Source organism: Artemia sp. Qi Xiang Cuo, chromosome 11 (assembly GCF_049724085.1).
Source record: "Artemia sp. Qi Xiang Cuo chromosome 11, ASM4972408v1, whole genome shotgun sequence".
NCBI classification, from domain to species: Eukaryota; Metazoa; Arthropoda; class Branchiopoda; order Anostraca; family Artemiidae; genus Artemia; species Artemia sp. Qi Xiang Cuo.
The window spans coordinates 50,006,935-50,028,302 of NC_142804.1; the positions used below are offsets into that span (position 1 = coordinate 50,006,935).

Below are 21,368 nucleotides of genomic sequence, written 5' to 3' on the forward strand. Positions count from 1 at the left end.
TTCACGTATCGAACCACAATCAGACAATAAAAGGTGACCTAGGTATATTTTCGCTGAGAATGAGTAGGTTAGCACAGATGATCCGCTACTGTCTAAAAGTTCTAAGTCTGCCAGAAGATAGGTTAGCAAAAGCAGCTTATGTGGAGATGCTACGGTCGAAACGTAAAAGATCGTGGCCGTATCAAATAAAAAATGTTTTAGATGGATTAGGATTATCATATATTTGGATGGATTTGAATATTAATTTAAACTAGGATTACCGGGGGAGACATTGAGGACTTGGTTTCAGATCCAAGCGAATTGCCTACCTCTAAACTATAGAGAAAGAGTATTTAAAAGAAAAAGGGTGGCCCCAGATGTAGATGCGGATTACTCTTTCCCCAGATGTAGAATAGTTATTGACGTTGTGGCCCCTTTTCACACCGTGTTCCAGCAACTTTTTATTTTAAGGTAAATTTTTTTTGTGGTTGTTAACTGGGAGGTCCCGGGGATTCTGAAAACGACTGCAAAAAGGACAATCAGGCAGCTATGTAAATATGTAAATGAAGCGTTGACATCAATGAGTGAAACTTGATATTTATGTTATTTTTCTTGTGGAGTGTATTTAAGAATACTGTTCTGTATGGCCTGTTTTTTGGCTTATGATAAATTATTATTATTATTATTATTATTATATCAGCTCACGGGTACTCTTGCAATGCAAGCAAAAGTTGACGGCATTTTTTTAACGAAATTACCCCTTATTAAGTTGTTTTCCTTGTGTTTTCTATAATTATACGAACTTTCTTGTGTTCTAAAAACTACAATAATTACTAAAAAACAAATACATATTTAGGATCATTATCAAAATCTAATTTTTTACTTAATAATGCCAATAATTAGGCTCTCACGCTTTCGTATCTAACGAGAATCGCTATATACTTATCTTTCGTTACCGTTAAGAATTTTTTTTTTATTGTTTTTTTTTTTTTTTTTTTTGGTTAAACCAAATCATATAGAAAAAAATGTTTGTGGAAAACTGGTTAAGGGTTACTCAGTCAAAATCTATTGGCAGGCAGGCAACAAGGGGCAAAAAACCATTTTTCCATGGTTTTCCCCTATTCTGCTCTCTTTCCTTTGGTTTCCTTATAATTTCTTTATAGTCCCAAATTTCCAGGGGGTCCATGGCCCCCTGCCCCCCTCCCCTTTGCCGGCGCCCATGCAAGCTAGTGCCTCTATAATTACCACACTCACTCTTATTACCTTTTTTATACAGAGGTTTAATTAGGGTTTTACTAAAATCATTAGGTACTTTCTATTTTTCAAAAATCATATTCATAATCTTCAGTAACTTATTTCTAACCTTATAGCCACCATATTTGAGTAGCTCATTTGCATCACTGTAAGCACCTGGGGCCTTAATACTTTTTAATCCTTTTAGTACCGTCATTAATTCTTCCTCACAAATTTTATCTTCCTTCACATCCTAGGTGTTACAATCTTTTTCATTTTCCTCTGTATCTTTTCCTGTAACTCTTTAATGGTTTAGCACGTTCTCAAAACGTTCTGCCCATCTCTTTTTAACTCTTTCCTTATCACTAATTGTGGCCCCGTTAATATCTTTTAACTGGTACAAGCCCAGAGTGACTATTCCCTCTCAATTTATTAACATGCCAGTGCAATATTCCCATCTTCCACATTGTCAAATTTCAAACTCTTAAGTTTAGTATTCAACTGTTCCTGGAAAGTTTCTCTCAAATTCTCATCCTGGAGTCTATCAATGTCATAGATTCCAGGAACATACTTGCCCTTCCAAAATTTCAGCTTTAAAAAAATTCTAAACACTACTAGATGGTAACCTTTACTTTTAGCATCAATAACACCACTCCTATTTACTTTAATATCTTGTATTGATCCTGCCAGTCTTCGGTTTCCAATAGCCTTATCAGTAAGGTTAGCTGTCTTAGCATCATAAGAATACCATGTTAACTTATGGGCTATTTTATGACCAAATGCTGTATAGATTATAACTAGATTGTTATACCTACAAAAATGCTGCAGTCTCTACCCATTGCTGTTTTCTTTTCCTATACCGAATTTACCTAGGCTAGGATACCATCTAATCTTATTTCTGCCCACCTGGGTGTTAAAATCTCCTAAAAAAGACACCATGTTTCTATCTGGGACCCAAACTATTTGTTCCTGTGCTGTAAGTAAAATTCATCTGAGTCATTACTATCTCTGTCGGTCGGTTCTAGAGGGGCATATGCTACTATGACTGACACCCTACATTTTTTAGTCATGAAATGAGCGACAAGCATTGAATTAATAATACCTTCCCAACCTAAACAAAACTTGGCAGCTTCCTTATTCACCATAAGCCCTACTTCCTGTCTATGTACCCCACCCTTCCTGCCTGAGTAAATAAATTCTGTATCACCTAATTTCATGTTTCCTACCCCTGGGGATATGGGTTTTTGAAACTCCTAAACTTTTTAAGTCCAGTTCGAAGCGTTTAAATTCACCGGTCAAAATGTCAATACGACAGTTATTTTTTAACGTTGTACTATTCCGAGTTACAATTTTCATATTCTTTAAATGACTGAAATGATTTCCGGCCCAAGGAAAACCAACAGTCCCAGAACCATTGAAGGACGGGAAATAACATGCATTCTCAAGTCTACACAAAGAACTTAAGCTGGCCTAGAACCAGACCGAAGGAATTTCCTAGGACCTCCAGTTGAATGGAGGTTTTGTGCAATCCTGGGCCCATCTTGGTCACAACTTCCACACTTGGTGATGTTCTTCTATTAACAAGAGTCGAAATCCTGCACAGACAATCTCAAGCCTATTACCTCAGATTCATGATATATCCATGCCTACAAATGTTATGCTACTATGAGAAGGCAACCCATAATAGATAAATTAGCTAGGAAGACGTTTTCAGTCCAAAAAAGCGCACCAAAACAGACCAAACCCATAAGAGCCATCCATTAGTCAGAGTCCAAAGTAAATACTCTGTCATTTACTTGGCTATAATTTCCTCGAGGGGTGCCAACCCTCAGGCCCCCCCCCCCGCAATGTACTAGCCATCACCTTGTTTGGCATGAAGCTTAACCATCCTTACACCCCTTCACCACTTTGAGATATGCTGACGTATTTCCTATGCTACCTAGGGACGGAGGGTCAAGCTTCGCTTCCTATAACTCTTCCCCACCACAGAAATTTTCAGGCTTGAATCAAAATTTCGTTTTTTAGAGTTTCGGCTTCTATTGACAACGGTTAATCTTCACCTGCAGCTTATTACGATGATACATGGCTCTCCTACGTGTGAGAAAGGCTACTACCCCCTCCTTCAACCTCTGTTTTTTTTTACCTTCAAGAATTGTATAAAAATGCTTCGAGAATGGTAGTCATCCCTGGAAAAAATTCCAGTGGCGTTCATATCAACCCCCTCCCCCACCATGCCTCTCAACCATTTATGCTAGTAAAACAAGAATGTAACCTTTTATGTTACACAGAAAATTGTTCCAAGTAATAAGGGGGAGCTCTAACCCAACAGTACCCATATTACAGGCTTAATCCAAAAGTATTTCCAGAATGAAGGGAGACTAGAGATTAATTCTTCCTCCATCTCTCCTTAACCTTCTTCTATTTTTGTTTTCCTGGAGATTAGGAACGTTCAGACATAAGGATCTACTTTTGGGGCTTTATGCACCCTATCCACCCCAACCCCCTACACAAAGATTCACTAGCCCTCCTCCACAATCGCTGATATGCAATTTTATTAAGCCTCAAATGAATCAAATTGGTTAAATAAAGCTATGCAACAAATCGTAACTGTTTATTTGGTTTACACTACTGCATCTTTTGGAGCGAATGCGCCACCGCACGGCAATACCACCAATGAAAGTGGCAACAGCAATATATAACTTTCCAATGGTTTTAAATTGGTTGGAAATCTAAAAAAATTTTGATTGATAGCTTATCTCCCTCTTTGAGGAAGAAATGTTGTTTTTGCTACTCAGAGCTTTTGATTTCTGTTCAAATAAGTCTTCTTTCGACTTTTAAGGACCACTGGTTGAATAAATAAACCCCGTGGGGGGGGGGGATGAGTAAACAAATAAACACATCTCCCTCATCATTCGAAAAATTTCACATTTTCGCAGATAAAGACTATATAGACGCTCGCAATTTGGTTATCTGATACGATGTGCTGAATTTGATAGTTTAATTTTCTTCAAAATCATTAGCTTCCAGCTAACAAAAGGTACCCTTAAATTTAATGAATTTCACATATTTAGAATCATCATAAAAGCCGATTCTTCTGGCGCATGTATCGCTAAAAGAAACTCCTTGTTTAGAGTTTCAGTGGCTAATAGCACGAGTTGCTCCTTACCACAGACAAGAAGTATTATCATACAGATGTCCAACTGTCCTATCTCACAATGTTAAAAAAGAGGGTCGGGTATTCGGACGCCTTTTGGCTGTATGTTATGACGTTTAATGCATGCTAGAAGTCAGAGTTGCCATATTAGTTATATTTAGGCATTTTGATGGGTAAAAATTATAGCCAATTTTGGAAACTTTACAATTTGTCATATACGGTAGGCTACACGTAAAATAAAAATAAGCCTTAAATATTAAAATTTTACGGTAAAATACTGCAAACATACGAAAATTTAATAGTTTTATTTGTTTAATTTATTTACATCCCATGGCTCGTAAATGTATATACATGTTTTTAATTTATTTAAAATTTTGATAGAATGGTGGCACGTTGTTTGCCAGTTTCGCTTGTAAGATCGCATTTAAACTTATTTTTTGGTTTTATTCGTCTTTTGACCCCGAAATACGAATTCGGCTCAGCCAGGATTGTGATAGCTATTTTTTTTTTTTAATCAATCTTTATATATCTCTTATCGTTAAGTTTTACAAATATTCATTAGCCCTGGAAAAAAAACTACTGAAGTGATCACAAGGAAGCCTAGTACCTAAATTTGAGATAGCCATAAAATTTTAGTAGGGTTATATAAATTTTGTAAACATAAATCCTGACTGGCAGATGAAATACATTCTGTTCGATCTGATGGCATATTAAATTAAAAAAACAAAACAAGTCCTTTCAACTGAAAATAAAGAACAACATCAAAACATAAAAACAAAAATTATTACGTATATGAAAGTTCTTATGAACAGCCGTCTTCTGTAAGTTTTGGTTCGCGGTTCTCACGAGGTTTATTTTTTATTTATTTATGAAACTGCATTTTTTCTCTTCAATGTAGTAAGTTAGTTAAGTATTGAGTCCTGCCACAAACAAATCTGTATAGATTTTCACGTGGTAGGACTGTGAGATATTGACTTTTTTTGTGAATATTGGTCATTAACTAAAAATGAATTTCTCTCTCTCTTTGGCCCTTCCTTAACACCTGGCTCTTTACGCTAATGTTTCTTAGTACTTAAAAAAAAGCTTCTAATTGATCTAATTAAACGACCCTTGTGTTTCAGTAGTTGTTCTTAAATAATTGGGACAAAAAACTTTAGCGTAAAGAGCAAGGTGTTGAGAAGGGGCAACCTCCTTCATATACGTAATAATTTTTGTTCGTTTCAAGTTTTGATGTTGCTCATTACTTTCAGTTGAAAAAACCTGTTTTTTCTTAAATTTAATTTCTGATGTTTTTTTTAATAATGCCAGGAAACCTGGCTCCACCTCCATAAACATTTAAAATTAAATATATAACCAGTAATATACGGATCATCATAGTTTCGTGCTTGCCTTGAACCCACAAATCACTTAATTAGGCACTGGGACATAATCAGGCGATTCTGGTTTTACTACGAATCCGTTTGAAATTCATAGCAAATGACTTAAATACTACTTTTAATAACAACTCACCGCAACACCAAGCCACCTGAGGCCAACACAGCTGCCAAGTCAAGTGCCATGACAATATAGTTCCAACCTCAGCAATTTCAGTTAATTTTCCAAACCATTTATTGAGTAAAGTAATCAACTTTTATTAGGAGACTTTATCTTCATATTTTTTCTACAACAGCAATGAAGGAGACAAGTTTAGAAAGTAAGAATTTAATGATATAAAAATTCAGAGGGAACCTTTCCTGGTTTCAGACAAATCCATAAAAAATAACTTTTACATCTTGTTCAGCAAAAACAGCTTGAAGCGTAACTGAACTTCTGACAACCCTGTTTCATACTCCCCTCATGGCCAAACTAAAACAGATTACAGGAAACACAGGGTTACCATAAGAGACTTCACTAACTGATTCATTTTCTTTGTTTCTACTTTTCAGTCCTTTTAAGGCATTCATAGTATTTAAAATTACTGCATCATCAAATTCGCAGTTGGCGCCTGATTTGGATTGGATTGTTATAAAGCAGCAGAATGCCTGCTTATAGTTGTTTTCAAACTCACATGCGCTAGGATTGTCATTTAGACCACCTTTTCTTCTCAGAAGTCCAAAGAAGTTTTCCAAGCAATCTTGACTTAATCTTCTTGTGGCAAGCTTTTGAATTTCCCGACTCCTCATTTCAGTAGACAGTCCCTTCAGTGACGATATATTCAGCAATCATCCTTTTTAAAATTTCACACTGTTTCTAATGTCTTGTTTTCTTCTACAATTATAGATCTTCAAAGTTGACAGTTCTTTTGAAACATTGTCTAAAAAACAAAACTTTTCTGACCTTTTCATTCCTCTTGAAAGATGCAAAGGTCGCCTAAAACTTTTTTATTTAACAGAGAAGACGAATTGAATAAATCAAACAGTTTCTCATTGACTTCTCATTGTATATTCTAAAATGTGTCTGATGTATCTTCACTATAGTCTTTTGATTTCAGACTATTACAATGGTCATGTTCAAAATTGGAGGCAGTATTACAGCTTTCACTGGTTGATGGCAAATTTGCATCATAATCACATAATATTTGTCGTTTACAATTTGTTAATGGGGGGCACAGTTTATCTTTTGGGTTTGCTACTCCATGGTTTGGTTTTTTTCTTTCTTGAGATTGGACCACTTTCCACTGGGTGAAGAAACAGAGTATCTCTTATCATTCCTTTGAGAATCAAGCATATTAGAAGAGCTAGTGTGCTTTGATACAACTTGATCTTGCTTATATGTTCTGGCTGAACTTTCTAAAACTGGTTTCAGGCAGTCAATACACATCCTACATTTTTTTATGTACCGTGTCTTTGGTGACATGGCTAGTACTTCTTGATTTTGCGACAAATTTGCCCAGATATTAGACCTGAAAGGTAAAATTCCAATTTAGTAATATTAACCAACTAAATAATATATAAAATGAAATTTATCTAATCATATACAGCACAATAGCACTGTCTAAGTAAAGAGCAAGAGCAATCTGAGTTAGTGTTGTAAAATCACTGTAAAATAAAAAATTGGTATAACATGGTTACATTGGGAAAATAAGATACTCACTAGGAAATACAAGGAAAAATTGGTGTTTTAAAGTTACGGTACCCTGTAGCTACAAGAACAGTGGAGCGTTTATTTTTAAGCATCACTTACAGCTTTTAATGGATTTTCTTTAATGATTTTAATTTTCCTGGGCTTGCCCCTTCATATACAGTTTGATAAATATAATTAACTATCTAACTTATCCCTTTGGTAATCTTGAGCCTAGGGTAATACTCAGCAATTGGACAGTCTGATTTTGAACATCCATTTTGAATAAAAAAAATTACCATTGTTTAGGAGTAAAATCATATTAGTCATTTTTCACTACATTTAAGCCTAAGAAACATAACCCTAGCAGCCTTGCACATCTAAATAGCCACATTCCTCGTATCATATACATGTTATTTTTCATTTAATTATAAAAGTACTGAATACAATTAAAAAAGAGGTTTGTAACACTTTTATGACTTTGATTAACTAAGCACTGGATCATAAGATCAAAACATTCAGTCACTCTTCCTGACACACCAAATCAAATTTAAGGGATAGCAAATTGTCTTAAGAAGGCATGGATGAAATCAGCCCTACTCATCTTAGTTTCTGCTTATTTTGAGTTTAATATGATTATTTATTTTAATTTCTATTTTGTTTTGGGTTTCATATATTTATTGATGGTGATTTGTGGTAGTTTTGAGCTTGAAAAATTATTTGACTTCATTTCTGCTCATTATTGGGTGAATGTAGCTCTTTACTTTTCTTTGAAAACCCTATTTTGTGAAAGTTTTTTAAATTTAAATTAATCAAACAGTTTTTGGTAATGAACTGTAAGTAAGGAGCAACCTGGCTCAATAGTAACTGAAACTCTAAAAAACAGAATTTTGATACCAATAGATACTGCAAAAGAATCATATTTTAATGCTGATTTCAAACATATAAGTTTCATCAAGTTTAGTCCTACCCATCAAAACTTACGCACTGAAGAAATTTGCCTGATTTTTGAAAAAAGGGGAAAATGCCCCCTAAAAGTTATAGAACATTGATGAAAATACAAAAAATCAGATTCAGCATATCAGAGAACCCTACTGTAGAGGTTTCAAGCTCCTATCTACAAAAATGTGGAATTTTGTATTTTTGCCAGAAGAAAGATCATGGATGTTTTTTTCCCAGGGGTGATCGTATTTACCCAGTGGTCCTAGAATATCGTGGGAGGGCTCATTCAAACAGAAATTAAAAGTTCTAGTACTCTTTTAATCTGGCCCCGAAAAAATGGAGGGCAACTAGGCCCCCTCCCAAACTATTTTTTTCCGCAAAGTCACCCAATCAAAATTTTGAGATAGCCATTTTATTCAGCATAGTCGAAAATATAATAACTATGTCTTTTAGGATGACTTAACCCCCCAAAGTACCTGGGGGGAGGGCTAAAAGTTATGAACTTTACCCAATGTTTAGATATAGTATTGGTTATTGGAGGATTTTCAGGGGGATTTTTTCTGGTAGTGGGGGGGGGGGTCAGGGGTTATGTGGGAGGATCTTTTCATGGGAGAAGGGACATTGCTATGATGGGGGCACCTGATTACCCAATATTGTAAAAAAAACGATCAAAAATTAAATAAAAAAAAACTTTTTCAACTGAAAGTATGGAGCAACATCAAAATTTAAATTGAACAGAAATTATTATGTATATGATTGGGTTTGCCCCCTGGTCAATACCTTGCTCTTTAAGCCAAAGATTGTTTAGTACTTTCATAAGAGATATTTATTCTAACTAATGGCCTTTGTGATTAAGAGGTCATTTTTAAAGAATTAGAACACAATTTAAAACTTTAGCATAAGTTAATTTGTAAAATATGCATATTTATTACTAATAAAAACGTTCGTAAATAAAATCAAACAACTTTCGAGAAAGCCATTTAACCAAATGAAAGTAAAATTAATACGTAAATTCTGTTTTAATTATTCATGTACAGCAAGCCAAACTCAAAACCTACATTAGTTCCTAAACGGTCAAAAATTAAAAAAAAACAAGTTTTTTTTAACTGAAAGTAAGAAGCAACATTAAAACTTTACACAAACAGAAATTATTCTGTATATAAAAGGGGCTTCTCAATGCCTTACTCTTTATGCTAAAGTTAGACTCTTTCTCACAATTTTTTTTTTAAAGAATAAAAACCTTTAGAATAAAGAGCAAGGCGTTGAGGAGGGGACAGCCCTTTTCATATATGGAATAATTTCTGTTCGTTTTAAGTTTTAATGTTGCTCCTTACTTTCAGGTAAAAAAACTTGTTTTTTTTTTTAATGAAAACAAGGACTCAGTATAATACTATTATACTATCAGTATAATACTATTAAACCTGTTGATAGGACAATTTTTTTTTTTTTTTAAAGACTTCTCATTGTATATTCTAAAATGTGGAAGCATATCCATAACAAATTAAGTAAGAGTGTGTATATTAATAATGTGACAGCCTTCCCCCCCCTAATTGGTCAGCAGAAAAATCATGTAAATTTAGACTGCTTAAGTTGCATTTTAAACTTGGCAAATGTACAATTTGAATATCTTCCTCATCAGGATATCCCTGACAGGGAAAATGCCCGGTTAGAGCCTTGAAAAAGGTTTGGGATGATTAATCCTTACCTCTCATATTTTACTGTAAATTGTTATTTTTCTGTCTATCTTATATTGAGTGACAGATTCAGAGATAAGTACCAAAAGTAGTAACAAAGAAAGAACAAAAATGAGAAAGAGAGGAGGATGAGAGACAGGAGGAGGATAGAGGAGGATAGAAAGACAGAGGAGGATGGAGGATGGAGGAAAGGAGGATGAGAGACAGAGGAGGATAGAAAGACAGATTCTTACCTTTGGACATCAGAAGGGAAAACTTTTAACTTTATGTCCTTGTCAGTATTTTTATGTGAAATTCCACACTTAGAACATTTAGTTCTTCCCAACTTCTGTGTATAATATCTCAAAACTAAAGACAAAATTAATGATTTACCATAAAGCTTCTTTTTAACACATAACACACAGCACACTTCAAAAGATATGTTAAAACTAAATACATTTGTTTAAAATTCCCTCAACAAGCAGAGATTTTTTGCCTAATAAACATTAGTATTTGTAAATTCTTTTTTAGAATCATTAAATTGGATGGCTATTTCAACAGATACATACACATCAGAACGAATGTGTTCATCTTGATTCAGACGGGATTCTATTGAATATTTTTGGCTTTATTTATGCTTTGAATAAAAATCAAGAGTATATTAGAATGGCCCTAGTTATTTTATTGTTTCTATAACATTTATTAGGTACATAAACCCTGTTATACAAATAAACTTTGATCACCTATATAGCAATATAGCTTGGTTTTTACCAACCAAGTAAACATCTATAAACTCAACATTTGGTTTGCAATAAGAAGACACGGAAGGCTTTGCCACTTTCATTGGAAATTTGTTTAACATTTGAGCAAGATTAGAGAAGAAAATTTACATCAAGAATTTTGAATGAACTCTCTCTGAAAATAATCTAGTGAATAATCTGGAAGTTCATAATTTTGTGAATGACCTGAAGTTATTTGTTTTGTTGAATATAAATATGCTAGTTTCAATTTTATCATTTTAGTATTTCTACTGAAGACAGTCACTGTATATGTGATATAAATAACTGGACTTTTTTCCCTGCTTTTTCACTGTCTAAATAAATGGATTTATCCCCATTTGAAAGTTTATTTGTACCATTTCAAGTTTTTTAAATGCTGTTGACAAAAATAGCACTGAATTTTGTGATTCAAAACTTTGCCCTTGATAATTCAGGGTATATATTTGAACAGTAGGGGGGTGGAGGTGGATAAATTTGCAGTTGGCAATATAATTTAGCTGGGATGAAAGTAAAAACTTTATTTGATGCCTTTTTTATGCTCTTTCATTATTCTTATAAAATACTTTTGGGGCCCCTTTAAGGGCTCAAGATGCAGTAAATTTTTTGTTGTTCATATTATTGACTTATGAATAAAGTAAACATATCCTTTGATGCCTTTTTTTATACTCTTTCCAAATATAATAATCATTTTTGTTGAAAATGAATTTTACCCCCCCCCCTATATATACTAATTCAGGGTATAAATTTGCACATTAGGGGGGGGGAGTTTAAACTTACCTCTCATTTACATACAAAATAAAATTTACACCCCCCCTAATCTGCAAACATACACCCAAATTGGTATGTATAGGGGTGGGGGTAAAATTCATTTACATCAAATGATGCTTTTACTTTCATCTTAGCTAAATTATGGGGCCTACAAGAAATTTACCAATGACTGTTGATGAGAAATAACCTCTAGTAGCCTAGTGAAATCAAACCTAGGGCTATGCAATAAGTTAACTTTGGTAGCCTATGTAGCATAGCCTAGGACTACACGTTTTGGGAGAAATAAACATTATTTTCTTGCTTTTCCTCTTTTGTTTTTGGTAAAGTTCTACAAAATCATATTATTGACTTAGTCTATGCATAAAGTGAATATACCACTCAATGCCTTTTTTTATGCTGATTACAAATAGCCTATAATAATCATTTATATTGGAAATGAATGTCAGCCCCCCTATATATGCCAATTCAGGGTTAGGTTAGGTATAGCCTATATAGGGGGGGGGGCTGAAATTCATTTCCGATAGAAATGCTTATTATATTTGTAATCAGCATAAAAAAAGGCATCGAATAGTGTATTCACTTTATTCCTAACTCAATAATATGATTTTGTAGAACTTTACCTTGTTTTTTTCTACTGTGAATATTGTAGGCTACAGTAACCTAGTTTTTCTGTTACAAAATGTAGTAGGCTAGTAGGCATAGGCTATAGTTTTTTTTCTAGACTAGGCTTACTGCATAACCCCATTTTGCTGAATGGGCTAAATATAGCTTATAGGCCAATATATAAGTTTGCTAGTTTTGAGGAATTGCCCTTATTCTTTGCTTTGTCTTAATCAACATTTCTCATAATAGGCTAACCAATAAAGCCAAAAAAAATGATGAGTAACCTAGGACTAGGCTAAGTTATACCCTTAGTTATTGAAAGGGAATGAGAAAGATGTAATTATAGCAACCTATAGGCCAGTATAGACCTACTAGCTAATAGTATGAAACAATTGAAGACAAAATTAAATATTGTGTTCTTCTTATTTGGCTATATGCTAGTGTTAACTTAACAAGAGACAATACAAAAGCTTATACAAATAATATACGAATAACAAAATACAAAAACCATACAAATAATAAATCACATTTAAAATTATTTATTTGAACTTCTTCAGTAGGCTAATAATAAATATTTGAATAATCCTGATTTGACTAGACAACCTTTGTTAAACGTTTTTAGGAAGAAATTGAGGACAGACGAGCACAAGCACTAAAATTGTTGGTACCATAAAATTATGTAAGTTGGACGTCTGTATTACATACTTCTTGTCTGTGCTCCTTACTTACAGTTTGCTAGCACAAACTGTTTGATTTTTTTCTTTTTTTTAATTGCACACATCTTTTGATTATTCAATTGTGATAAGTAATACTGAATTTTTGTGAACTTCTCGTCTTTTGAATGATCAGATACACCAGATTTTTCAAATTTATTTGCTGGTTCCAATCGCCCGTTTTCAGAGCTTTGCTTATTACAGATAAGGGCACTTTTTAGTTACTACTGCTACGACAAAAGAACTCATTGCACCATTAATTGAATTAATTAAAACCAATTACACTAATTGATTTGATTTAAAATCAAGTTGATGGACTTTGATGGAAAAGCTGAGAACCATGGCTGATTGAAAAAAAAAGCCAAGATAGATAGTTTGCGTGAGAGGCAAAGCTGGCATAAGCTTTTTTTCAGAATTGTAGAAAAATGATGTCACTTCACTTGTTGATTGATAGTCTATCATCCATCCATCCTAGGGCAGAACTAAGATTGATAGGCATGGAGTAAGGGTAATTCAAATAGTCTATGAGTTCTATGAGCCATTTGAAGGGAATTGGAAACCGACTGGCCATCTTAACCTTGCCATTTTTAGGGCTATATTTACCTCGAAGGTAGCTCTTTACCTGTTGAATATTAACATGAACAGCTTGATAATATTAGTCATCACTCAATTTGCATCATTCATACACCAAGACATTTCTCCTGCCACTTTTGGTTTAGAATTCGATTTACCAATTTACCTTCACAAATGCCTGAATATGGTAGTTGTAAATGTTATTTGGATTTTGATTAGTGTTTTTGAGACTTCTTACGTGCCTAGTGTCAGAGCCGGCCAAAAAGGGACATGTTATTATGAATTTAGCTAGGTGAGGGCAAAAGAAGCAAAGGTGTGCAATGCCCTCTCTAGAAAATCCCCAGAAGCCAAATGACAGATCCCCCACTGAACAATTCATATGTTCACCCCTACATATTAAACTACAGCAAGTAAATTGGAACTTTCTTTTGGATAAGCAAAACAGCAAAAATGGGTAAAATATATAATCTATTGAAAATAAGCTGTAAACATTTCCATTTGGAGATAGGAGGGGGGGCATTGGCCGTAGGACACACACCACATCCGTGAGTAATTACTCAGGCGACTGATGATAGACTATAGTAAGAGGTGGGAACGCACTAACTATGCTAGATCTTGACGTTGATCGTTCCAAACTTTTATCAATTCTTTATTCGGTGCTTTGTCATGGTGAATCAGGAGTTTTCATATATTTTTATATATGTATTTATTTATGCATTACATATTTATATATTTAAAATTATATTTTTATATAATTGATTCGAAATCATGTTTTCAGGTTTGGTCCCCGATTTCCTGCAATGAACAACGCTTACGATAAAACATATCGGAAGATGGCATTTCAACTGGCGAAAGAGCTGGGAATGAGTGAAAGCATGCACGAAGGCGTTTACGTGATGCTTGGAGGACCTACTTACGAAACTGTGGCAGAACTAAAGTTTCTTCGGCTTTTTGGAATTGACGCTGTCGGTAAGTCAAACTCGTACTAAGATCACATATGAACGTTTTCATGCGAAACACGCAGTTTTGCGAAATGTATAATAATTAGTCTGTGAATTCTGCGCAGACTTGTGAGTCATTGGTGGTTATCAAAATGCCTTGAAATACTTCAATGTACACGGAAGCTAGATTGCAAGAAAGCAACATAGCCCAGGTCACCGCCGAACTTCATGAAGAAGGACGTCAAACCACTAGGTTTCTGGAAATAAGGCCACAAGTGGGAAAAGTCTTTGCTTCAACTTGTTCGACCGCAGATTGAAGACAGATCACTGTGGCAGAATTTGGTCTAGCAGCTTCCTGGTGCCGAGTTTGGCTGAATAGCCTGTGCCTCGCCTTAAGAAGAAGAGAAGAAGAATATAGCCTATAGATATGGCAGTAGCCATATTTATAAAATAAAGAAGCTAATCCGAAACTTGTGAAAAAATATAATAATTATAATTTTAATGTTATACTAACTTTCCTCTGCAAAAATCTAGTCTGTGCATTTTTAAAGCTTTCGAGAAAACTACAAAATAACATAGTTTTTTATACGTTTTCGGAAAGAATACAATGAAAATATAGAATTTCAGTCAATTTGTTTTTCGAAGCTCATTCTCTTCCTGTCCTTGTCATTTCTGTCAGATCTTCTCATTTCTAGTGACGTAAATACAAGGTTTTGTAATTCTAGTAATTTTTAAAAAGATTTTTTTTCTAGCTAAAATCAAAAAGTTTTATAATTCTAGTGTTTTTCATCACTATGTTTTTGCTGTAGAAAATCTTTTTTACTACTCTAGATATTAAGCCGTATCTCAGTAAGCATAGTAGATAGAAAAATTCTGATTGTGCCATTTGATTCATTGCGTCAAAATTAGAGGAGGTGACAACATCTTTGTATTATAAAGGAAGCTCATTTGCAATAAAGTATTTAAACTATTCCAGCAAAAAGCACATAGAAAGTAAGCTTGGCTTGGACAATCTTTATTTTTTTTTTTTTATACGTGTCAGCCTGAAAGACAGTTAGGAAGAACATTTTGTTTAGAAATCAAACTTGTGGCGAATACACCTGCAACAAAAAAGGCAATAAATCCGTTCGATTTAAGAGTAAAGAAAAAAAAATGGAGATAGTTAAAAACCTAACACTGACTTCCCCGTATAGATCAAGCATTTAGAAAAGAAAGCCTGCCTTTCTTCAGCTTTTCTATTCTTGTATAGGCCTGCACGATTTTTGCGCTTAATTTCTTTCTTGTGTTTGATATCTTACCCATTTTTCATTTCTGCGTTGACTTTCATTTTTGCTACATTTTTCCAGCTTTACCAAACTGACTATTTTTAATTAAATTGACATAAACAATATAACATTTTTTACAAACGCTGCAAAAGTAAATAATATTGTTGATATATTTGTATTAAAAGAAATAAACTAGATTTGATTCAATTAAACTTTCGACTGAGTCTAAAACGGTTTTATGATCTACAACTTAAGGCGCAAATAAATATTTTCAATAATAATCTTTTGTCTAGGTTACATTACAGGCAATTTAAGTCTAGACGAATGTACGCAATAAAAATGCATTGTAAATAAACCGCCATAAAACTAGATTAAATTCCGGAAAATAAAATCATTGTTGAAATTATCAGAAATCTCAATTTAGGCTAATGATTGTTGAATTTTGAAATTTTTTTCTTTTTCTTGCTTATCATTCAAACAAAGAGTATGGGCAACTTACAAAAGTGGAAATTGGAGCTCGATTAAAAAACCACAAACGCCAACTATCCTTTGGCGTCTTTGCCTGCCCTAAACTGCTGCAAAATTGTCTTTTCAGATACTTTAGAATGTTGGGGAGGGAAAGAATGGAAAATTCTTCCCTCATTAGGCCTAATAGCTTAAAGTCAATTACCCTATTTAACCTGATCTTGGAACTAATAAAATCATAAGCGCCATCTAGCCATTGGTGTCTTTGCTTGACCCGAAACTGCTCAGGGTTGCCAAAACTTTTAAGGACAAAAGTGACCAAATCAGCCAAAAAGGGACACTTTTAGTGTCCCTCTAGAAAATTAGCCAATATACAGGGTTGCCACTATGAATTTTCAAAACCTGTGAAAAAACTGCCGAAAAAACTGTGAGATTCGTCAAAAAACCTCTGACCATACTTAGACTGTGTTTAGGCCTTCTTAGTTCTGCTACCTAGCGGTCTGTTACCTGGATGAGTTCTGCAGATATTTCCAGCTTTGACATTAACGCTACTTATAAATTAAGTTTAGTGCTAGTTCAATTTGAAGAGATGGCAGAAAAAAATCGTCATGAGAATGTCAACTGAGCGACATTTTATATCGATTATCAATTCCACTACCTATTTTAGTCGAAAAGTTAAGAACCAATCATAGATATTCATTTTCACTTCGGCATTTTTATAAGTTATACGAAAAAGATGCGAGTCGTTTATAGTCGGTAGGGATTGAGGATCTTTAGTTGCGACAACGTCGGAAATCTTTTATCCAACAAATGTAAATTTTTACCGAAAATGTTTTAAATTTAAACAAAATAAGTCGAAAACCATAACCACTCAGCCAACTGGTTGGTCAAGTGATTAAATCTGTTTAACAACTCCTCTATATTGCAGTTTTATGAAACTATATAAGAATCCCTTGTAAAAAATAACGTTTTATACAAAGAAAAAAGTAAGAATACACGGCCGATTGAAATAAATTTGCTTTAATTATATTCTATAGAAACTAGTGACCAGCGTTGGACAAAATGGAATAGACATCCTTGGGTACATGGGCAGTAACCAGAGTAACTAGCCAATGTCCAGGGGGGGGGGGCAAAGGGATAGGCCAACAAAAGGATTTTCTTAATTAATACAATTCCTAAGGTGGATAAAATTTTTTAGGCAGAGAAGAGCGGGAGATTTTTGAAATCTTATCACTCACTAAAAAATAGGTTGGTTTTTGATCTCTGGTCATAGTTCTGTTCTCAGGTATCTGGTTTGACAAAAAATACAATTTTTTTTTTGCTGTTCTCTGTTTTCTGGTGCAGTAGAGAACTGAGACTGAAAATGAAAATTAAGGAAAATCTAACAGAATATTTTAAAAATGGAAACCTAAAATTTACGATTGGTCTAGCCTCTGTTCTCTCTTCATATATGCTCATTACCCTATTGAGACATTAAGCATTTGTTACCAGATATATAACCAGCTAACTTGAAAGGATTCAGTAATCCAGGCATCATTAATTAGTAACTCAAATCAAATCGAACTTTTTATCTCTTCTGAATGCAAAGAGTAAAATTTAAAATAACCCCTAATCAACAGGCTATAAAAATCTTTTAAACAATATAACAAGTATGCAAAGGCCTTAAATCACAACTTGCGACACAAAATTAACACTTCATTCAATAATTAATAAATAAATAAAAAATCAAGCTTCATGTGCAGCTTTCTATAAATTATGAGAAAAAAGAGGTAATTTAGACAAAATTTACTTTGCTTTTTCTCCAAAACATCAACAGGGTTTTTTATTTTATATGAAATCATTAAAAAAGTATTTGATTCAGATTTAGAAAAGCAGCAAAAGAACTTAGCAAAATTAAAAAAAGTGGTTTTTACATGCTCAATATTACTAATTCTAAAAAACAGGAGAAGCAATGAAAAATTATGATATAATTTTCTGGGGGTATATTTCATATTCACAGGCTGCTGATGAATTTTTGGGAAAATCCAAACACAATTGTCATTTAATTCAAACTTACTTCTTCTCATTTTATTGAATTGATAGAAATTAATTTTAGTAGTAAAGGTGCAGGTTAGCTACCCCTGATAACAACAACTTGATTTCTTACCGTATATGAATCAATTGGGGTGTAAACACTGTCCACTGATTCAAATGGATAAAAACAAACACTATTTTTCTTTCAAATAATAAGCTTTGCTTAATTTCTCCCATCGTGTTCCTGAGCCTCGTTTTCAGGCTCAGCGGGTTCAAACAGGGGGTTGGACTCATGTAGCACATAAAGCGTTTTCACAAATCAGGTTCTCGAGCCAAAACACGGGGTTGGAACCCCTTCCTGAAAACGCTTGGTGCTGAAATTACGGCAAAAATTTCAAAATTATTCTTAAAAGTCAAAAATAACGGCCGACATATGCTCTGTTACTCTATTACTTTAGCTTTTATTTTACATTAACTTTGTTACTTTAACATTAAGTTCCAGGAAAAAACTTCATCAACTTTGCATTCAATTCTGAAACATATTTTTGAAGTTACCGCCAGTGAATGCGGAACCCGTGTCTGAACTCAGTATTTCAGTGGGTCCCAAATTCAAGGAACTTGGGTTCGAACACGGGGAGAACCTGGCAGCTGAAAATGCTTTGAAGCGGATTCGTCTTGGACCCGGAACCCTAAAAATGCATGATGTGGAACTCTGTGGCAACCCGTGTTCGAACCCAGTTCCTGAAAATGCAGCTCTGCAGTTCCTGTTCCGGTGTGCGCACAGGGCGCAAAAACATCTATAAGAAAAATCCCTAAAACGTTACCAAAGCTTAAAAGTAAAGTACAAATTAAAAGCAGTCGTATTTATAAAAAAAAGAAGAAAATAAATACATTTGGTTTTAGATTTGGAAAAGTGCCCAAAAAGTGTCCTTTTTCTCAAAAAGCTGTCTTTTTGACCCAATAGTGTCCCTCAGAGTGAATAAGTGTCCAGTTTTCTTTGAAATTTCTTACTTTTGAATGAATTCACCAGATGCTAACTATAAGAGACTGAATCACTGAAGATCCGTCCCTTAGAAGTTTTTCTTTATATTTTGTCTCAAATTCAAAGAAAAACAACTGAGAAGTGAAAACATTTTTAGAAAAGGTAACAGTCGTAAAAAAAAGGGCGTATCCATATTTTGAAGGTGGAAGGGGTGGGGGTACTTAAATGGATCAAGGAGCGTTCAGTTTTTTTTATAAATATTGTCTAGTTTTACCAGGTTTCTTCATAATAACTACAAGAAGAAACAAAATCACGCAAACGGGTTCAACGCCATCCAACAAACAGAAGGGCAATGCCGAATACTTCCAATTATTAATTAATAATTGTTAAATATATAATTAATATAAAAAAAATAATAATTAATAATTAATGAAAATTATTAATTACCTTCGTCCTCACTAACAATAAAAAAAACAAAAAAAAACGAAACACTAAATTTTTTACGTACAAAAAGAATAAAACCAATTGTTGAAAAATGGATGGAAAAAAAATGGTCTTCTACAAAGAAAGGAGAAAGAAATAAAACAGGAACCGATTTGCCCAAAAAAGGTTGCTCAAAAAGGAGGGGAATACAAAAAAAAGTTTTAAAAATGCATCAAAATTTGTTTAGATGCATTTTTGTCAAGTTTTTATGAGTCACATTTCAGGGGGTGGGGTTAAAACCCCGTAACTCCCTCACCCCTGGATACGGCATTGCATCTGTGGATAAAATTGTTCAGCTTATATTGGACCCTTATCCGTATTTTTAGACAATAGTCTTAAGATGGAATACCATAAAGAGCCAATCAGATGATTTGACACAAAACTTCCAAAAATTTATGGGGACTTTGGTAAAAAAAAAATTGGAAGGCTCAATTGACATTCCAAAGCAATCGCTATCCTTCTCTCCATGCAAAGCAAAAATGCCTTAAAGCGGCGTTCGCATGCGTGTCTAGCTAGAATCCCACGTCTAGACACGTGTCTAGCCAGACTTCAATGTCTAAGCAAAGACTGTTGACAAGTAAATTTTGGTACTTAGCTAAAACTACAAATTTAGTTTCAAATAAATTACAGTTGTCATTTCTAGGCAATCAAGAGATCTTATGCGGGCAAAACTTTCAAAATTGTAATGCCTATTTTTACTGTCATGAGATAATGGATGAGATAAGCCAAACAATTGCCTTAGTGTGCTTCACTATTATGTCTGGTGTTGCATATGAGCAAAAATGAAAAAAACAATTAATGAGAAAACAAAATAAAATTTCCGTTTAAAAATGTAAACATAGATGATGATAGTGGAACTTGACACATTCTGATTTTGCTGTAATCGAAATTCCAAGACAGTGAGTTTTAGAGTCAAGAGCTCAAAGTTTAGCCAAGTACATTGTCTAGCATGTCTAGCTAAGCACCGAATTTTACTTGTGAACGTTCATTGCCTAGACATTGAAGTCTGGCTACACACGTGTCTAGACATGGAATTCTAGCTAGACACGCAGGTGAACGCATGTGTTAAATAAACAGGCAAAACATTAAACAAAAAAAGAAATCAAAGAGGAACAGATTTGCCCCATGCCAATTTTTATAGATCCATCGGTTAATCGTTTTGGAAAAAAAGTAAATTATTTTCATGTTTAGGGATGTCTACAGTTCCTGAAGTGGTAGTCGCTCGTCACTGTGGCATGTCCGTTTTTGCCTTCAGTCTTATAACCAATGAATGTATCACAAATTACGAATCATCAAACGAAGCCAACCACGAGGAAGTCATAGCAGCGGCCAACAAACGGCAAACGGATTTAAAAATTTTGGTTACAAACATGGTCATACAAATGAGCGAAGATGCTTTGGGTATTCGAACACCAAAAACAAGTATCAGCTATGAATAGTGTTTTTCTACAGCCTACCGGTGTTTATTTTTTTCATTATTTAATTCGATAGTGAACTGCCTACGTATTGTCATACGTTTTGAATATTAAATATATTTTTAAAACTTATTAGTTGTATTTTTTATTAATGTAGATCTTTACTATTTAATATAGTGTTTTATAGTACTAGTACTATCGCCAACAGGTTATAAGAACACATATAGTTATTTATTTAAGGAGGGAAAAAAACAAGATAATATATTCTTTTATTTTAGTATTTTTCGTTTTTTCTGACAGTCGGCAAAAAACTTGATGGAATGGTATTTGAATTTTTGTTATGTACTT

General features: G+C 33.9%; 1 protein-coding gene across 2 annotated transcripts in view; it reads left to right on the plus strand.

Moving 5' to 3' along the window:
- Nucleotides 1-21,152, plus strand: part of LOC148947088 (purine nucleoside phosphorylase-like) — a 66,777-nt gene extending 45,625 nt beyond the window's left edge. For both annotated transcript variants that reach the window (XM_089096865.1, XM_089096866.1), the window contains 2 exons: nt 14,235-14,425; nt 20,797-21,152. In XM_089096865.1, the coding sequence (XP_088952991.1) occupies nt 14,235-14,425; nt 20,797-21,044 (439 nt within the window). In that variant the 3' untranslated portion in view covers nt 21,045-21,152. The remainder of the gene's footprint in view (nt 1-14,234; nt 14,426-20,796) is intronic.
- Nucleotides 21,153-21,368: the final 216 nt, after the last annotated feature.